Source organism: Castor canadensis, chromosome 7, assembly GCF_047511655.1.
Source record: "Castor canadensis chromosome 7, mCasCan1.hap1v2, whole genome shotgun sequence".
In the NCBI taxonomy this organism is placed as follows: domain Eukaryota; kingdom Metazoa; phylum Chordata; class Mammalia; order Rodentia; family Castoridae; genus Castor; species Castor canadensis.
This window is the reverse complement of record NC_133392.1, coordinates 90,325,284-90,346,968: the sequence shown is the minus strand read 5'-3', so window position 1 is coordinate 90,346,968 and position 21,685 is coordinate 90,325,284. Positions and strand designations below refer to the sequence as shown.

Below are 21,685 nucleotides of genomic sequence, written 5' to 3'. Positions count from 1 at the left end.
CAAACTGGCATTATTTAAACCTATAAAAATAATCTAATGGTTCAAACCTATGCCTATTCATTTAAAAAATAATCCTATTCATGCAGTCATTAAGATAGTATCCAATGACTACCATTTGTGATTATTCAAGATCAAACACATACAAAGGAAATGATGAGGCACTTAGTTTCTCTCTCTCTCTCTCTCTCTCTCTGCAGTGCTGGGGATAGAACCAGGGCCTCATACATGCTAGGTGAGTGCTCTACCAGCTGAGCTACATTCCCAGTCCCTAGACTGCTATTAAGAATAAAAATTTCCTGAATCAAGATGAATACATTTTTACTATCTACCTTCTGGCATTATTTATATATTATCCTCACAAAGGCAGTCTATGACAAGGAGTTGGCAAATGCTGAGTGGTGTAGAGTGATAAAAGTGATTATCAGAGATTGCCACCAAGTCCTCAGAAGACTAGGAGAATAGATGTTAGTTTTAGAGAAAATGAGATGAGGCAGCTAACTAAAAGCTGTTTCACTGTTCATAAAGACCCCCAGAGGGTATGTTTTCTTATTAGCTTCTGAGACTGAAGCCATGGTACACTATGTAAAATATAAGCAACATTTAATTATAGAACTAATTAGATAAAATATGGTGCATGTCAAGAAAGGAACTGAATTTTGAGAGGAAACACAGATAATAAATGAGAAATATTTAATGATTTACCAGGGGCCAATTTCAGGGGAATGATGCAAATCATTTTGCTTAAACATGAATTATATTTTTAAAATAAGTTATTATTGTCTATTTAAAACATTTTAGGTAACAATCATAACTAAGTGCTAATTCATTTCTTCTTGGATGAATAAGAGGATGAGGAATAAGGTAGATATGGAATTGGTGATAACACAAGATCACTTCAAATCATCTTTTGCACATAAGTATTTCTTGTTAATTATATATGTTTGATCCCCAATTTCAGAATGAATGACATTGGTTACTATAAATATTTTAACTCTGCATAACTATTTTCGCAGATACTTTCTATCTTAGTCTCATGTGGGAGCACAGATGAAAAGATGGGGTGCTAAACCATGAGCTGCATGCAAATATGCTGAATTGTCAAGTTATGGTAGATAACTTGAATCTTTCATCAATGAAACTTAGTCAACCATATAAAGCATTTGAGACATGGTAGTAAAAAAAATTGGTCAAGATGTGGTGTTTAGGATCCCTTGCTAGCTATAAAAGTCTTTTCTTTGTTTTTTCCTTGGGTGGTGTTGGGGTTTGAACTCAGGGTCCTGTACTTGTTAGGCAAATGCTCTATTACTTGAGCCACACCTCCAGGGGTAAACATAAAAGTCTTTTACTCTTATATGCAGATCTTTTGTTAGGATACATTTATTAGTAGCAACAGAAATAACAGTAACAATAATAGTTACAAAAGTTATAATACTAGTAGTAATAGAAATAAGCATTTGTCATTTGTTATTTTAGTCCCTAATCTTATAGTTCTTAGCATCATATTTTCAGGGATAAGGAAACTAAGATAAGTGAGGCTATATAATTTACTCAAATTCACATAATGAGAACCTGGTGGATCTGGGTTTCAAATCTGACTTTGCTTTCACAACTTGGACTCTTAAGTGGGTCGCTAAGGTTAGCAAACCAAATCATAGAAGAAACCAACCAGATATAGTTTGAATTAGATACAGTAGCTTTGTTAACTAATCAATGGAAAAATAGAAAAAAGGCATCACAGTTTTTTAAAAATCAATATTTTGCAACTCAGTCTGCTGACACATTGCCTTTGTGGGGACTGTGAAGAGATAACCTAGAATAGTCATTAGTGAAGGAACAAAGCCCAGTGATATTAAGAATTTACTCAACTCATAGGGTTTGTTAGAACCTTGCTCTCTTCACATTTCTATGCAGTATTCCTTGTACTACAATATATGTAACAGTCAGTTGATTATATAAGTTTCTATATAAACTTATATAAACACTAGAATATTTCCTGAAATAAGGTTAAGATAGGAATTAAAAATCAGTTGTATCTGATGATATTTTACAATATGCTAACTAGTGTGATTTTCAACCAAATTTATATTATGATAAATATGATTATTTAAGAATTTTAATTTAATATTATTTTATAACTTTAGGTTTTATTGACAGCCAGTATAAAGCTAGCTACTTGAGCTAATGAAGCTACTTAATTATAATACAGCGTTAGAAAATATTTAAAGAAATGGAGAGGAAAGCAACTTTACCTTACTAAATTTTGCTGCATATATTCGACCTTCATTAAAATTTGGACTCCGGTCTGAGAGCAAATGTAGGTTTTTAACCTGAAATAAAATGTCATAATGAAGAGAGCAAAATTGATATTCAGACATCTTAAATTAAAAAATACCTGTTTCAGCAAATTAATCAGCTGTTTTATTATTATTTTTTAAGTATCCAATTTAATGCCATGTACTAATGATAACAACTAGGTCATTAGTTATAAGGAAGTGAACTCAACTATCACAACTGACACAGCTTGATATGTGACATGGTTTTTGATTAGTCTGGCCACTGCCTTTTTTCAATAGCAGAAAAATGAGATTTGACTAGAACTGGATCAGATCAGACATTTAGAATCCACTCAGTCTAAAACCAGGATACTCTGGAACCAAACCAAGCATTCATATCCCAAGCAAGTAACATTGGGTGAAAATAAAGTCTATGGGCTCCTACCCAGAAGCACTAATAACTCACAACCCAATAAGTAAGTTTCCATTTTTTTGAGCACTGCCTACTATGCACTAGGCCCTTTAATGCTTCATAACAACCCTATGTAGTAGATATTATCATTCTCATTTCACTGGAGGGAAATTAAAGGCCTGGAAGTTCAGTAATTTGCTCCTGATCACACAGTCAATTAGGGACAGAGCTACCTTCTGCCATGTTATCTATATTAGTCACTTTGTCTATGCTACATTTTTGGACAGGAGGCAAGTTCTATGAAGACTTGGCTGAAACAGAATTTCCTACCTTTAACAGTTATTTAATTAACAGTTTTATTTATTTATTAACAGTTTTAATTTTTAGAATTTTGGTTTAACTTGAAATGCAGTTTAGTTTAAGGGTTAAGAGTGCAGACTTTGACTCTACATTGCCTGGGTTTGAATCTCAGCTTTCCTGCTTCTTAGTTGTATGAGATAACTTAACTACTTTAAGGCTCAGTTTCCCCATCTGTAAAAGGAGTATAATACCAGTAATCCACATACAGAATTACTGTGAGGATTAATGAATTAGTACATTTATTATCACCTGCTTTGAAGTGTCATTTACTGGACACAGTAAATGGTGTTATTTACTGCTGTTATTTAAAACGACTGGCCTTCAGTAAATATCAAGGAAATGGGACCACAATTTGCATCAGCATACCACATTCTAATACAGCCATGACTTTCCATAATAAACATGTACCGAAAAATACTTCAACATTTTTAATTACCTCAAAAACGTACTAGATTTTGAAACATACCTTTGACGAATTATGGGATCAGACTTTTCAGGATCAATATAAGGTTTTAGAATTTCATCAATCGTTTTATCATCTGGTACTCTTTCCAACAAAGAAAAAGAAAACAGACAAATTATTACTTATAATTTTCTACCATGGGTGTTAACTCAGAATTACTAAATGTGGCTTTTTTTGGCTTAAAAAGCTGAACAAAGATTTTTCACTTTAATTCTTGGCAAAATATAACATATAATTACCTTCCAAGCAAGAATTGTGTAGGAAAAAAAAGCACAGAAAGACTTCTTGGGCATACTTAACAAGGTCATAATTCTGATTTCAGTGCATGTTCAAGTTTATCAATACTAAATCATAAGACCAGGTCAAAAAGTTGATACTAATGTCCCTGGTATTATTTTTAAGTATTCCAACTTATTTTTAAGTTTTCTAACTTTCCTGTATTAATGCACATAGTTCTAAATTTATATATAAAGCTGTATAAATAAAATTAAGACACTTTTGAAATAGTAACTATCCCTAACCATTTACACATATTAACTTAAATTATTAGCTACATACTTCTATCTGTAAAATAAACCCTCTCCCTGTCTTTAGTATGGTATATAACTTCAAATAACACAGCTTTTCACTAAACCCTATGCGACACTGAGAAGACATTACATATAATGTGCTAGATGCCAAATATGCTACTTACATATCAACTTTAAGATTGTGCTAACCCAAGAAGTCAAATAAGTCATTAAAATTTTTAACAATATTTGAAAATGTTCAAGAAACTTCATGCAAATTAATTCCAATTATGTTACCATGTACGTATCTAAAATAATGTATTTTCATTTTTTTGTTTGTTTGAGACACGGTCTTATTATGCAGATAGTCCAGGCTAGCCTCCAACTTGCTATGTAGCCTATACTGCCTTCAAATTCATAATCTTCCTTCCTCAGCCTCCTGAGGGATAGGGTTACAGATGTGTGCCACCACATTTCTCTAAAATAATGCATTGTCTGCGGTAGACTACAACGCTAATAGTAACTTTTGCATAGTAGAATTCTGGGTCATTTTTCACGTCTTATACAAGCACTTGCCTAAGAAACAAAATTTTCAGCCCTCTTGACTCACGCTTTATCTGTCTCCTTAGTACCTGTATGCTCTGCTCAGTATTACCATCATGATCTCAGTGTTAACCATTTCCCTTAGAGTTTTAACTTCTTTGTAGACAATCCTGAAATGTACACTATTTGGTTTTTGCCTCCTCTACAGTTAAACATAATCATATCCTATGCACTGATTCATGCATGTTGATGTACACAGCTACAGTCATTTATTTTCAGTATTATTTAGTATTGTACTGTGCGAGTATATCACACTTAAGTTATTCATTCTGCCAGCAACATACATCAGTTAACTGTTTAATTATAGAGCCTTAAAATAAAAACCTATCAGTTCTTTACTGACAGTGGCAATGCTATACCTTTTTTCTATGTACTCAGCTTGACTTTGAGGAAATTGGAGTTTCACATGCCAACAAAACCGTTGTTTTCTAAGAGAGAAAATAATCATGTTAGGATCACTGTAGATAATCCAAAAACTTTCAAAATTTTCATTTTTAGATAATCCTTCAGTTATTCTTAGAATTTAAACTATCATTTCTATTAAGAGTTATTTGCTTTTTTCTAGGATTTTGGAAGCATATTTTTGAAATAATATACTTGCAATATTAGTAAAATAAAAAAAAAATGAAAGTGAAGCAGTTCTGAATTGCAAGGATTTCACCTTCCTGAATTAGAAGGCGATTTCTTATAGTTCAGGGATTTTTTGAGACCAGTATGCTACTTAAAAGTTTACAAATAAATTTTCTCATGACTAAATACAATGAACTGATGTCTTTGCCTGGCTAGTCTGGAAATTAGGTGAATGAAGTATTGTCCGGTTGAGTCCAGCTGCTACAGATATATTTCTGAGGCATGACTACATGCATTCAGTTGCAAAACAGTAGACAACAAGCTGGTTGCTAAGCAAAATGCATGCTGAGCTAGTCTCTTTGCTTTCAGGTCTAAACTTTGGTTTGATATAGGATCTTCAGCAATAATTCACTTACAGCTTCATTTTAGAAAAATGATATGTCTAGTGACACTAGACACAATTTCCTTTTTTAAAAAAAGCTAATACTCTAAACATTGAATCCTTCACAGAAGTTTAAATGTCTTCACTACATGATGGTTTTAAACAATGTTTTCCTGTCTTACAAGGAAAAATTTTAACAACACACTGGCAAGTTGATGGCTGGCACCATTTCCTCTGAGCAATCATCTATTGTTTAGCAGCCTGGTCCCCAAATCTAAAACAACTATCTTTTTAAAGACAACCTAGCAATGTATCTTCTACCAAACAGTTATGAGATTTGTTCAATTTTCTGTCAGAAACCCAAGTAAAATTCCCTCCATTAGGGTAAGCTATCAGATCTGAATATGTATATATAGATATAGACAGAACTGAATTTACTAACAAGATAGTCTGGGGCTCAAGTTTAGAGAAAAAGTATGCTTGGTTCTGTTTCTGTTGAAAGTGCCACTTATACAAGGAACAATCACATTATGCCTTTTTTTGGGAGAGGAGAATAAAACAAAGTAAAAAAGCACACTTTACTAATCTAAAAGCTAAATGTCTAAAATCTCACAGGAAAAGGACTGTTAAAAATTCTGAATGCAAATGCAACAGTTACCAGTTTTAAATAAATAATTCTTCCAAAAGAAAGCACTTCACAATGTTCAGTATCTATGAGGCAGGCATTAGAGAATACTATCACTATCAAGGGGCCAAAAGAGATATGTTTCTGTCTTTTTAAGAAGTAAACTGAATTTGTTAACATACAATATGGTTTCTTTATAAATATATTTAATTTCCATGTTAACTTACTGGGGGGAAAAGGACCACTAATTTGTTATCTTGTCAAATTGTAAGTCACACTCAATCACCCCACTCATTGCTTGAGTAATTTTAAGAGCCATTTGCCTTTCTTTACATTCAGTAAACACTGAATACCTTCAGAAAGTACTTAACATTCCAAACACAAAATGGGAAAAGCCCTTGGAAAACATTTTATTTGCTGTAGTTAACTAGTTGTGGTTATAATGAAGTCATTCATTACTATTTTATTATATACATATTGCTAAATTATAGCTATTATAAAAATCTCTCTTCATTTGGTCTCAGTTCAAACATAAACATTTGAAAAGTACAATTACTTTTAAAATGTCATCTTGCACTATTGTAAAAACAAAGGAAAAGAGAATAACATAAAGAACATTTACCATACCTGCTCATGTTCAGCTCACTTATATATTACCATTTTATTTTATTTATTTATTTATTTTGAGATAGGGTCTTACTATGTAGCCCAGACTAGCTCTGAACTCATGATCCTCCTGCCTCAGCCTCCTGAGTATTGGGATTATAGGGATGTACCACTATGACCAGTTTCCTATTGCTGTATTTTTTAATTCCATATTTTCTTCTAAGAAATAAAAGGTCTATTAACTTTTGTACTATACCTTAACCCAGGGTGAGCAGCAAGAAGTTGAAGGGTGTTGAATAAAAAATTGTTATTATGGGTAAATTAATTTTCTCTAAACATTTCTTAATTCCTGAAATCCATATAAGTTCTGACATGGGCAATCAAATGTCCTTCTAGACTCAAGAGAACTGAGTTACTTCCTACTTTTCATAATTATATATTGTTATATATATGTCTTGCCTTAAAAATGTACATACACCTAAGTCCCAGAACATTGATTATTTTCTAAAGATAGATTCCAAGAAGTACAATCATTAGAAACAGTTCAAGGCTTCTTGTTTTTTTTTTTTTTTTTTTTGGGGGGGGGGGGGCGGTTAAACCAGGGCCTCAAGCCTGACAGGCAGGCATTCTACCACTCTAGCCACTCCACCAGCCCTTTTTTGTGATGGGTATTTTTGAGACAGGATCTCACGAACAATTTGTCCAGGCTGGCTTCAAACTCAGAGATCCTCCTGATCTCTGAGTAGCTAGAATTACAGGCATGAAGTGACCAGCAGCTCAAGGCTTCATAACCTTGGCAGCGCCAACTGTTTAGCAGCATCCCAGGGCTCTACATGCGGTCTGGGAATACCCCACTCCTATGTCTAATAACCGAAAATGCTCCCAGACATTTTCGAATGTCCCTGGGAGGCAAAACTGCTGTTTGAGAACCACTATGATAAGTCTGAACATTTACTATTCTAATGCCATTAGGACTGCTATTATTCCCTAAATACAACAAAATGCCTTCAACTACAATAATGACACTGTGACCTTGGCATATCAACTTTCTTAAGAATGGAAATACTGTGCCTAGGATATGCTAGGTAACTTAGGTACTGCAAAGCATATGTAGAATTTGATAATTGATTGGTGAAGCAGTTGTTATTACTACCAACCCTAATGTTCCTTTCCAGACAACTGATAAAGTGACAGAAACAACGACTTCTTGACTGGTCTCTTGAAACTGAAACAACTTTGTGCACACAGCAAGGCTTTCGCATCCCTCCCTCAAGTAGCAATACAAGCACAAACATACCATGCATTCTCAACGGGGGCAGAATTACCTCAATGGGGGCAAAAGTTGGTTCATTAAAGGGCCAACAATATTTTAGATACTATAATGGTGTGTTATCCAAAAGGCCACCAAACATAAACAAACATATGGTGCATCTATGGTATCAAAATATCACAGGAGGGACAATTAGGAGGAAAATATCTAAATGATTCCTTGTGGGGGGGTGGTGATAATGAAAAAGATTGAGAAACACTTAGATGGTACATGTATTAAATAAGGAAAATAAAAAATAATAATTCATAAGTATTAAATAATACATGTTTTCAGTAAGTTACGTACTAGAAACTGTAAGGATCATTCTTTTTCAGTTTCAATAAAGTAAAGACACTTTGGGGGGAAGGTTCTGTGCCCATATACTCAATTACTTTTCTGACTTCATGACTTAAAATTGTAATTACACTACCAATATCCCAAGGAAGATACAAATCAAAATGCATCAGCTCCTTTTAAATGGTATTGTTATTGTGTTACAGTAAGATGTTCAAACTTATTAAGAAAAATGCACACAGAAGTGAAACATTTTGATATAGCAGATTTTATTTTTAAAATAAGAACCACTGGGAAATGTGGCAAAATGGACACTGTCCACTGCCTCAACAGTTTTATTCCCAGGAATTTATTCCAAGGAAATAATTAGGCAAGTAATAAGATGTGTACAAAATGTCTACTGCACCAAATTTTATGATAGTAAAACACTAGAAACAACCTAAATGTACATCATCAGGAAACTGATTAAATAAATTAATTATAAGTATACAATGAATGTTAGCTAGCCACAAAAGAGACAAAACAATTATGCACTGATATAGAAGACATGTATGATGAATTATGATTTTTATATTTTAAATATTGATTTATACATCATATACTTAAGTATGAGGGTGTGCCCCAAAGTTTTAACAATGGTTATTTCTTGACACTACAAAAGGCCTTAATTATTGCTTAAGAATATGTCTATATTAAATAAATCACATAATGATGTTATATTACATAATTAGCACAAAGATGTTTTTATGGGGAAATTCCAGTTAACACTGATAGAAAGGATGAGAGTAATTCTAACATTTTTCTAAACTTAAAAAATATTTCCTTATTAAAAGTGTTCATTTATAGCAGACATTATTACCCAGGAAGAACTAGGGTGTGTCTAATGATCTGGGTAGCCTCAAAGATGCCTTCCTAAGCAATAACTAAATTCTAGACACTAAGATTTCTACTACAAAATTTAAAGGAACTTGAATATTCTTGCTTTTAAAAAAAATCACCAATTCTCATTCTACTTCATCACTGATTAACCAACATTTACTCAAAGAACATTTCTGAGGGTTTACTAGGCATTAAAGACACAGAAAGTGAGAAGGAAACAAGCCCAAGGAAGACTTCTTTTGAGGTTAAGGAGTCAATTGCTAATCTTGGGTACTACATCTTTCTTTCCATTTCATGAGTTTCATATGAAAGCATCCTATTCTTTATTGAATTGCACACAGGAAGAATGTTCAATGTAATAAAATGTCCAGGGTATTGCACACAGGAAGAATGTTCAATATAATAAAATGTTCAGGGTTAGGACAGGAGAGGGGTTAAGTGGACCTTATATTTGAGTCCTATTTCAACAATTTAAACTTTAAGTGTAATCTTGATCAAGAGCTCTCTGTGTCTCAGTCTTTTCATAGTAAATTGTAGATAATATTTACATCATAGGATTAAATGAGTAAATAATGTATTGAGAGTTAAGAATATACATTCAAAATCTTATCACTGTGACAATTTTTCATTCATTTCAATGTCCTGAATTATGAAGCATAGTATAGATGCTGACAACCTGCCTTTAATAGAAAATATTTTTCCATAAGTTCCATAAGCAAACTGTACTTACACTGAATTTAATGTTTAGTGGCTAGTAATGAAACTAGGTACAAATTGAAAAGGGCCCTGAATGCTCCATAAGTAGGTTGGATTTTATCCTGGAACTAATGTAACATGAAGTTTTTAAAGAAGAGTGAAATGAGTGATAGAGAGGGAGCTCATAACCTATGACTTAACTCCACTAAGCTTCTACAGTGGATTCAGGACAGTAACTTTTCAGCCCTTGTTTGTACCTATTAGGAGAAGTATTACCAACTGTTTTTGAGAACCACACTGACATAGCAAGTCAGCTCAACTATGCCTGAAAATTTTACTTCAGAGTTTTAAATACAGGTGACTCCAGGCTAAGTTGGAATGTGTCCTCCAAAAGTTCTTATGATAGAAACTCCAATACAGCAGTGTTGAGGGGTGGGACCTTTGGGAAGTGATTGGGTACTGAGGGATCTGTCCTCATGAATGGATTAATTGTACGAGTGGCTTCGTTATAAAAAGGAGCTCCCTCTCTTGCCTAGTTTGTTCTGTCTTACTCTCTCATATTCTCTAACATGTTAGGATGTAGCAAGAAGCCCTCGCCAGATGCTCATGCCATGCTTTTAAGACTTCTCAGCCTCTGTAACCATGTGGTTACGGCAACAGAAAATGCACCAAGAGACACCATGAGGAATCTTACTAAGACTAGATTTTTTACATATCAGATTTTCAGAATATGCTATCACTAATTAAATTAGAAACAACCATGGGCTATAAAAACTACCAGTAGGTTCTTTAACCAGAGAACAATAGAAGATAACAATAATAGTTTATTAAGTGTTTTTATATGTCAAGTAGGTTCTAGATACTGTGTATTAACTCATTTAATTCTTATAATTCTATGAGGTAAATGTTATTATTTCATTTTACAGATGAAAGAAAGTCACTTTCTAAGGTCATTATCCAACAGGAAAGTGGCAAAGCTGATGCTTGAACCCAAAGAGTATCATAACTTTAGAGTCCACACTTAATTAATTATATGAACTTTCCAAAACTGAAAATTCAATAAACCATGCAGTTTCCTGTACTGCCAACCCAAATATATTCATTATTTCCTATTTTAAATATTTATCTCCATATTTAAAAATAAACCATAAAAGGAATGGTGGACATTTTGATTATCTACTTGGCAATCATCACTACAATCCTTCCTAACCCATGACCATATTTTCACAAATGGACCTCATTCCTACCCTTTAGGGGTATGTATTTATTGGCCTTAACAAGATCAATATATTTTCCTGGACATAATGGCTTAGGATTGGGAAAATGACTTAGGCAGTCTAATTTTGCTGAGTTTCTGATTTCCTTGTTCAGTATTGTTGGAAGAGAACCACTCGTTATGGATATTTGCTTGAATCCAAAGTGTTATCAGTGTTATCCTATGACCATAAGGATTAGGTTGACAACCAAGAAGATATAATGAAGGAAGACTCTGAGTTTAATCTCCAGCACTGCCAAAACAAAATAAAAGCAAACACAAATAGGAGGTACAGTGAAGAATCAGATATAAAGTGGGTCCTTGAAACTGCAATCAAGTCTTCGTATCTATTAACCCTGAAGTCCACTTGATCTCTGGACATTCAGTTACTGTAAAATTCCCTTTTGCAATAATCCAAACCAGTCTGAATTGGGTATTCTATTTCACGGAACATAAAGCATCCCAGGTGATATAAGGGATTAAAGTTTTTTTCTTTCCAGGTTTCATCTTTTATTTAAAAGCAATAAAAAAGAAAGAGAAACCTATGTTGTCAACTGTTAGGACATCTGGATGCACCAAGTAATATCCAATGGAATTTCAGGAAAAAAAATATTTTGTTCCACTGTCAGCTATAAAATATTATGTTAATTTACGGCTGAAAGAAAATCTACCAAATTTGGAAACCCTTCAAAGAATAAATAAATGTACAAAATAGCTACATAGTTCTTCACTCATAGGTACTTTCAAGATGAAAATTTAAAGTCTCTCAAAAATAAACACAACTAGTCCACATAAAATAATTTATTTTATTAGAACTAGTACCATGATAAGTGTTTTTGGAAGTATGAATACAAAGAATCTGTTTAGTTACTTAGTATGGATTAAAATAACTAGAATTTGGGAGAATGAAAACCACAATTTTATGTCTCACTTCATTATGAAATACTTTGAAAAGTTCTAGTTATATATTTTGCCCTTTAAAAATTAGTACTACCACTACATAATAGGAAACAGATTAACTATGTGGTATTGGCTTTGGTAGACTGTATATTAAGAAAATGGATGTAGCAGGTGAAGATTGAAATGAAAAAGAACATTTTGCTTCAAACAAATGATAAATATTTGAGCACTTAAAGCAGTTCTCAAGTGGCAGTGGGATAGAGGAAATGGGGCAATTGGAAATGGCTGACCAGTTTTGAGTGCTCGAAGACAGAGGAGCACTGGGGAGGTACAGAGACATTAACTGGGCAGGGCTAGGAATGCTACCCTTCCTGAAATGCATGAAGTCTCACCCGACAAAAAACTGACAACTGCAAAATGCCAATGGAGCACCTACTAAAAAAACACAGAATGTATGAAGCAGAGCGATATATGCATAGGAATACCAGTACCAAATGCTGGCATCTGTCTCACATTAACTGTGGAGAAAATATGTATAATAGGAACTCAGTTAAGGAGAAGATGAACTATCATGTGTACTTCTACAGATGGCTAGGAAATACAGAAGCGATGGACAATCTAAGACTTAGAAGGATGAGCACCCTTGTACGTTTAGTTGAATACACTAGGAAACCAGGTGGGGACAAACTATAAAGATTCACATTTGGGTATGGATCGCCTGTAGGAACAGGAATATTTTCTGCTTGAAGGATGAGTCCACTTAAACTTCCTGGAATGGCATAGTGGACTTTTCTCCAGTCTCACCACTCACCAACTCCCACCCTAGACTCTAGACACACAAAACTACTTATGTTGTCCTAAATGCTACCGTATGATTTTGCATCTGATATTCTTGCCAACTATCTTGACTTCTGCCTAGACCTAAACATAGACATAAAAACATAGACACAAATATATTCAAATCCTTTTTCTGGGAAGTCTTTCCTGTCCCCTGCTCTTAATGAATGATATTTCCCCTCAAGACTGAGACAGTAGTGATCATTTTCTGTAGTAATCAGTACAGAAGGTCAGTAACGTACAGGCTCATGGATCATTGTTTTGAGGTAAACTTCAAAGTCATTTTAAAAATAAAGATGCCCTAAGGTCAATGAGTGAGCAATTCTATCGGTCAGTCCAAATATCTGTACTTTGAAAACTGTCCCACAGTTAATTCTTACATACACTTTAAACCAAAAACCACTCTTAACCACTGCACCCCAAACCTGACACCATTATTGTCTCCCTTTTACAGATAGGGAAACAGGCACGGAAAAGTAACTTGGCAAGAAAATTCCCTTATACATAAAGATTAAATTTTATTATATTTAACACAAAATAAACATCCATGAATACTACTTATATTGTGATTCCTCTACTAACAAGCAAATACACAAGATGACTCACATTTCTCTTAATGAGAAATATTTGAAAATGGTACTTCCAACTGCCTGAAAAGTAGCAATTTCAAATTAGAGGGCTGTGGACTAAGCAGAGGGACTTAATTTCAGGCCACAGAAACAACACAACATTTGAAGAACTTCAGAGACCACAAAGCCAGGAGGTGAGATGACAAACTTATTTCAACTACTAGCAATTCTATCTATAGCCAATGGAGGCATCTATGAACTAATGGCTAGTTAGTTCTGAGTAGGTAACCACCATGGTAAAAGTGTATTTTTAGAGCAGCGTTTAAGATGGAGTAAGTTGAAGAAACACCAAAGGTAGAAAGAGCACTTGGAGGTCTCTCAGTAGTCCAAAGGGAGTCAAGAAGGTCCTGCACAGGAGAATACAGTTGACAAATGCTAAAGTAGTTAAGGAAATGGAAAGGAAAGAGCACATTTTAGAAACATAAAATGAAGGATCTGACTTGGTGACTGGGAAAAAGACTTCCCTAAATGAATCAGTTTTGGAACACTGAAAATGATCAAGTGTTTGATTTTCCATTTCCAAAAATAGGGGCTAAGTGCTGTTGTGGAAAGGTACACACTGTGATGTTGTTACAGGAGGAGCTCCCTTACTACTGTCTGCATGACTTTAGTAAATGAAGGCCTGAACCATTAGTCTTCTATTCTTTCACACTGTTTTTCTAAGACCTTGCTGCTGCTCTGAAATTCTTCCATCAAGCTACATCAAAGCTGTTATGGCAAAGGAACCCTCAACTCTAAATATTTCAATCAGTCAACAAGTTTGTATTGAGCACCTATTATGAAACCCCCAAATAGCACTGCAAAAGCTCACTTGTCCTTCCATGACCACAACTGCTTAACCCATCATTTCATTTTCCTGAGTTCTTTTCTAAAGCCAAACCTACACAACTTATATTTATAAAGATATCATGTTAAAAAATTCTGTGCTTTAAGAAGTGTATCGCCATATAACTCTTTAAGAAAGTGCTACTGACATTAATATAGGCATGTATGAGCATATCACTGCAATATAATTAGAATGCTACAATTTTATCCAAAGAATAAAAAGTAATTTTTGAATTCATAAAAGAATTTTGTTATTTCTTTACAAGAGGGACATCTAGTGGCTAGCTTCTAAAATAGGACTGGAGCTCTTAAATATTAATTCACATTGTTTAATAACTGGCATGTCCCTATTATCTTAATTCTGTTAGTTTAAGAGAGCTAAAGAATCCTAGTTCAAAAGCATGAGTTAAGAAACTCAGAGCTCACAGCTCTAAGCTGACAGTGACAAAATAGTAAGTAGAAGGACTGGGTTGCTTATAACTGAGGGAGACAAATGTGGGGAAAAGGAAGGCCAAGTTTGTGCCCCTACCTGGGGAGTGGTAGTTAGTCCATACAAAAGTCCAAGCCTAGAGCTAAGCTAAACATACAGGTTGAATATCCTAATGTGAAAATCTAAAATGTTCCAACTCTGAACGTCATTTAGTACATTTCAGATTTTGGTTTCTGATTAGGGATACAATACTGGTAAAAATATTTGCAAATATTCTATCCCCTGCTCTCCTCTCCCCTCCAAAAAACCCTCTAAAACTGGAAACACTTCTGGTCCCAAGCATTTCAAGTAAGAGATATTAACCTATGTTACTGGAAAGGGATCCTATTCATTCTTCCAATTAACACATTAAAGTAACCAAAATGAGGATTTCAACAAACAAATGAGACATGTTATTTAAGTTCAACTAATGGTTTCTAGGTTTGATATACACGGCTTCCATTAGCAAAACACTAAAACACAACTGAAAGAGTGGTAGCCATGGACAAAAAGATAGAATTTTAAACAGCAGTATCAGAATACTCAAAATGTACTGCTCACATCTATCAATGTTTCTTAAAATTATTTTAAAAATTAATTTACTTATTTTTGAAATAAGCAAAACATACACATGATCTGAAGTTCAAAAAGGTCCAACAGGGCTCACAATTACCAGCTTCCTTCTGCTTTTGTATGAATATGTCCCCAAAAGAACATGTGTTGGGGACTGACCACCAAATTCATATTTTAATGGTATTTGGAGGTAGGGCTTTTGGGTAGCAATTAAGATTTAGATGTGCATATAGCCCCAATGATGGCAACAGTTCTTCATAAAGATGAAGAGAGATCTGAGCTAGCATGCTTCTACTCTTTCACCATATATACTTTCTGCCATATAACGGCAGCAAGAAACTCACAAGAAACCGAGCAGATGCTGGTATCATGATTTTGGACTTTCTAACTCTCAGAAACACGAGTCAAAAACAACCTCTTTTGAAAATTACGCAGGATATGGTATTTTGTTATAGCAACAGAAAACAGACTAAGACACTTTCCTTAAAGATAACCATTGATACTACTTTATAACACAGTAATCCGCTCTTACCAGTGGTTTCTATGATTTCATTCTATGATTTCAATTACCCATAGCTACTGTGGTCTAAATATATTTAAATGGAAAACTCCAAAAGTAAACAATTCTTGAGTTTTAAACTGTGCACTGCTCTGAATAGTGATACAAATTTTGTGTCATTCCACTCCATCACAGCTGGGACATGAGTCGTCCTTTTGTCCAGCATATCCATACTGTACATGCTATCTGTCTGATAACCAAGTAGCAGTCTCAGTTATCACGCTGACTGCTGCAGTACTATGGTGCTTGTATTTGAGTGACACTCATTTTACTTTAATGCCCCCTAAGTGTAAGAGTAGTGATGCTGATCATTTAGATATGTCAAAGAGAAGCCATAAAGTTGCTTCCTTTAAGGCAAAAGGTGAATGTTTTCATTTAAGGAGAAAAGATAAAAATTATATGCTGGGGTTGCTAAGATCTAGGTTAAGAATAAATCTTCTGTGATGCTATAAAAAGAAAAAGGAAACCTGTGCTAGTTTTGCTATCGTATCTCAAATTGCAAAAGATACAGCCACAATATGTACGTGCTTAGTTAAGACGGGAAAGGCATTAAATGTGAGTGGAAGGTATGAACAGAAATGTGTCCTGACTGATGGCAAGGTGCTGCAACAGAAAGCACTCAGCCTCACTTCCTCTCATCATGCAGGCAGTGTATTTTAATTTCACACCATCACAACAGTAATGAGGACAGTACAATAAAATATCTTAAGACATATAACTTTCACTAAAGTATATTACTATAAGTGTTCAATTTTATTATTGTTGCTGTTAATCTCTTACTGTACCTAATTTGTGAATTTGCAACTCTATCCTAGGTATGTATGTGCGAGAAAAAACAGTATATGTAGGGTCTTACACTATTCCCAGTTTCAGAAATCTACTGGGGTCTTGGGATATATACTTTGTAGATGAGACAGGACTACTGTGTAAACATATATGTATGTAAATCTTATTTTTCACAATGATAGCATACATGGTTTAACATCTATCCTTATTCACATAGTATTTTTGGCAATCGTTTTATATAAGGACATTTAAGTTAGAAAGGCATGATTGTCCCTATGTATTTGGGAAGGCCTATCAGATAAATTCCTAGGAGCAAAATTGCTGGTGAGCAAATATCATGCTTTCCTGATCCACTTCTTTGCCACTATAGAGCTTATCTTTGTACTGGACCAGTTCTTGTTTTAAATATTTAGGGCAGCACAGCATTAAAAATAATCTGAAAAATCTCCCAGTAGAATATATTCATAAATCTTAAGCAAATATAACAAACATATCATCAGCAAGGAAGAGAAATCTCTAAGGGTTGAAAGGAAACAAGAACTGAAAACCATGGTCAAAAGCTAAAGCTACACCTACTCTTGAGGCCACTGACAGCCAACAGGCTTTTCTTTCAAAATCCACCAGATGACACAAGACAAAGTCTTGGGCCCTTATAAATTGGAGACCATGAATTGAGATCATAGAAGACAGTGGAAGGGTGGAAGGGTGAACCAGAAAAATTATACCCACTAGCAAAGGGTGCCAATAAGGAAATTTGACTTCTGCTTGGTACTCTAGGTAAAGAGATACGGAGTGAGGAGGAAGAGAAAAAAGTTTCAATTGAGAATGTGTAACTATAGGTTCCTCAAATGGATTAGGGGTTCAAACAACTACTACTAGTAGTCTGAGAAATATCACATTGAGAAATTAAAGAAGGTCCTGGATTGGTGCCAATGAGTATCTAGTCCAGGTCAGCTCACATAAAGCCCAGATGGACTTGAATTCACAACTGTACATTAGCATTAGGAATGAAACAAGCCACTGTAATCAAGAGTCAATAAAAATAGCAGATAACAAGATCAGACTTCCAAGAACTTCAGGTACTGGAATTATTTATACAGATAATAAATCTTTTAAATTACTGAAGAGAAAAAGGAAGCTTAAAACATGAGAAAGAACCACACTTCTACCTAAAAGACCAGATAAACTTGGGGAAGAAAGAGAATTTCTGGAAATGAAAACCATAACTAAAAAATAGACAATACTACATGGGCTAAAGATCAGATTAGTCACATACAAATGCAAAGAGAAAGTGACTCTTTCTCTTAGTGATAATATAACTAAATAATATAACTAAAGAAATTATCAAAACTAGAGCAAAGACAAGTGAGGAAGTAAGAGATTACAATAATTCATTATGATTTTCCAGAATTGTCATATTTAGAAAGCACAACAAATGTCAAAGAAGATAAATTAAAAAATCACACCAAGACACTATCATAAGGTACCTCAGAACTTCAAAGACAAATGTGAAGATCTTAAAAGCAGCTGAAAGAGAAAAAGAGACTATCTAAAATAACAGCATTCTCAACAGTGGCAAAAGAAATGATAAGACAGTGGAACAAACAAACTAATAAAGTAGGTGTCAACTTAAGACATTTCATATGCATCTGAACTATCATTCCAATGTAAGGATAAAGCTATGTGTGATGACTCAAGCCTGTAACCCCAGTACTTGAGAGGCTGAGACAAGAGGATCACAGTTTGAGGTCAGCCTGGGCTATACATTGAGACCCTGTCTCAACACCTCCCCACCCCCCCCAAAAAAAATAAAGCAACGGCGAGCTATATAACTCCACATATATGAAACTTTAGAACAGGCAAAACAATCTTTGGAGGAAGGATGGGGTGAAATGGAATTAGAACAGGTTGTTAGGCTGTCTCTACAGAGCAGAGATACTAACTAGGAAAAATCTGGGATGACGGTAATGTTCCACACACTCACGGGGACTGGGTTATCCCACTGTATGAAGATATCATCATTTATTTCTTTAACTCAGTCCATACTGAAGGATACTTCAGGTTATTGGTAGTTTTTACGTTATGAAAAAATGCCAAAGTAGATATACATGTAGATATATATATATATATGTCTGTGAACTTTTACTATTACTTTTGTAGGCTAAATTCTTTGAGTATAGTATTTTAAGATGTGTAACATTTTGGGAAGTAATATTACCAGACTGCCTTCTAAAATGACTCTATACCAATTTATACTCTGAAGAATGGTGGAAGAGGAAAATGGCCTGGCTACACCTTCATTATAGTAGATATTACTACTACATGCTTATCAACCATATACAATCAGCATTCTTATCTAAAGGATCTGCATCTGTGAGCTCAATCAACTTATGATTAAAAAAAACTCACCAACACCCCACATTTGTGCTTAACATGTAGAGATTTCTTTCTTTTTTTTTGGTTATTAGTCCTTAACAATAGAATATAATAGCCACTTATATTGGATTAATATTGTAAATAATCTAAATATGATTTAAAATAGATGGGGGATGTACATAGATTATATTCAAATGAATATACACAGATTTGGGTATTGGAGGCCCTAGAAATAATGCTTATGGATAATGAGGGATAACTGTATTGTGTGTATGTGTGCATATGTTTATGATATATATGCATATATAGCTTCCTGTGATGACCTACTCTAATCCTTTGCCCCTTTTCCTAATTGTCACAAGTTTCTTTCTTATTAATGCACATGTACACTTTATCACATGTGTTAAAGATTTTTTGGTCCAGGTTTTGGACTTTTTTTTTTTTTTTTTTTTGGTATTACTAGTGATTGAACCCACAGCCCTTTTGTCTTTATTTTGTTATAATCATCAGTCCTTTTGTTTTTGTTTTGTTTTTGAGATAGGGTCTTGTTAACTTTGCCCAGGATGGTCTCAAACTCAAGATCCTCCTGTCTCTGCCTCCTGAGTAGCTGTTCACCATCATGCTTGGCCCTTGTTGCTTCTGAATGAAAAATTTTTCTCTCTAGGATTATGAAAATATCCTTGTATTTTTATTTCATTTAAAATTTTTGATCCACATGGAAGTTATGTTAATAAAAGATTTAGCTTTTCTCAGAAATGGCAAGCCAACTGTCTCAATCCTACTTACTGAATAAGTAATTATTTGCACTGTTTAGAAGTACTGTCTTGATCACGTATGATAGATGTCTATGTCAATACTACCACAATTCCATAAATTTTAACAAACCTAGCCTCTCTTATTGTGTTTTTTCTGGCATTTCTCCCATATTACCTTTCAAAATGAACTTCATTTTATCATGAACTCCCTTCCTTCTCAATTAATTAATTTGATAAAAAATAACAAATATCCCATTGATATTTGTTACACATCACAATCACATCAGACTGGGATCATTTCCACAATATTGAATCTCCCATGAACAAAGCATTTTCCCCATTTATTCAGATATTTTAATCATTTGGTAGAGTTAAGTTTTCTTCATATGGATCTTCCCTATTTATGCATCCAGACACAAAAAATGTTACACTTGGAGCTATACATTTTTTAGTAGTGAGAACTCATCTTGAATAACAAAAATTCTGGATGGATTCCTTCATAAAACAGAATACATATTACATTTGAGAAGGCTCAGACTAGTTACCATAAATCTTAAACAAATTATGTCAATTTCTAAATATGTCAACTTTAAAATACACAAAGGAATCATCTCATATTTGATGAATGCAAAGATTACATTAATTTTGGAAGCCAACCAGGAAAAAGGGAAATCAATTACAAATATTTATGTCTTGAAACATATTCAGTAAATGGATAACATCATCTTCTAATTTTGTAACATCTTTTGGGCTGGTGGAGTGACTCAAGTGGTAGAGTGCCTGCCTAGCAAGTGTGAGGATATGAGTTCAAACCCCAATACCACCAAAAAAAAAAAAAAAACAAAAACAAAAGCAGAAAAACCCCAAAAGTTAATTATAACATCTTCTGAAAAGGTGTAGATTTATTAGGATAATGAGAATTCTTGATGACTCTGTTTTTCAACTTATGGAACAGTCAACTGCAAAGGGACATTAGAGTTTATCTAGTCCAACCCTACATCATAAAGATGAGGCTGAGCACATGGTGGTATATGCCAGTAGTCCTAGCTATTTGGGAAGCTGAGACAGAAAGATCAGTTGAGCCCAGGAGTTTGAGACCACCCTGGGCAACATAGTGAGATCCTGCCTTAATTTTAAAAAGCTGGGTGTCATGGTTCATGCTTAAACCTAGCACTTGTGAGGCAGAGACAAATGGATTACAAGTTTTAAGGCCTGCCTGTATTACATAGTAAGACCCAAACAAAAACCAACCAAACAAACAATAATAACAACAACAAAAGGAAGCTCAGAGAAAGGAAGTGATTTGTTCAAGGCCCCCACAGTCGCTATGGGGCTGAATAGGGAAAAACTTCCTCAGATTTTTTTTTACTTTATATCCAGAACCTTGAATGACTTTACCCAATAAATTTTGTTAGCTAATTAGAGTTCAGTCATCCCTTGGTAACCACAAAGGATTGGTTCCAGGACCCCTCTCAGATACTATAATCTGTGGATGCTCAAGTCTCTTATAAAATGGTGTGTATTTGCATAGAATCTATGCACATCCTCCCATTCACTTTAAGTCAATTTTCAGTAACTTACGCTATCTAGTACAATATAAATGTTATGTAAATAGTTGCTATACTGAATTGCTTAGGGGGTAATGACAAGGAAGAAAGTCTGCATATGTTCAGTACAAACACAGGGTTTTTCTTCCTCCTGCTATTTCTGATCTTTGAGTGGTTGAATCTGCAGATAAGG

General features: G+C 34.3%; 1 protein-coding gene across 1 annotated transcript in view; it reads right to left on the bottom strand.

Moving 5' to 3' along the window:
- The window catches only part of Znhit6 (zinc finger HIT-type containing 6), a 52,081-nt gene that overhangs the window by 22,625 nt on the left and 7,771 nt on the right, over positions 1-21,685 (bottom strand). Inside the window, exons 6-8 of the mRNA XM_020177491.2 lie at positions 4,980-5,048; positions 3,512-3,592; positions 2,250-2,327 (exon numbers count right to left, since the gene is read on the bottom strand). Of these exons, the coding sequence (XP_020033080.2) occupies positions 2,250-2,327; positions 3,512-3,592; positions 4,980-5,048 (228 nt within the window). The remainder of the gene's footprint in view (positions 1-2,249; positions 2,328-3,511; positions 3,593-4,979; positions 5,049-21,685) is intronic.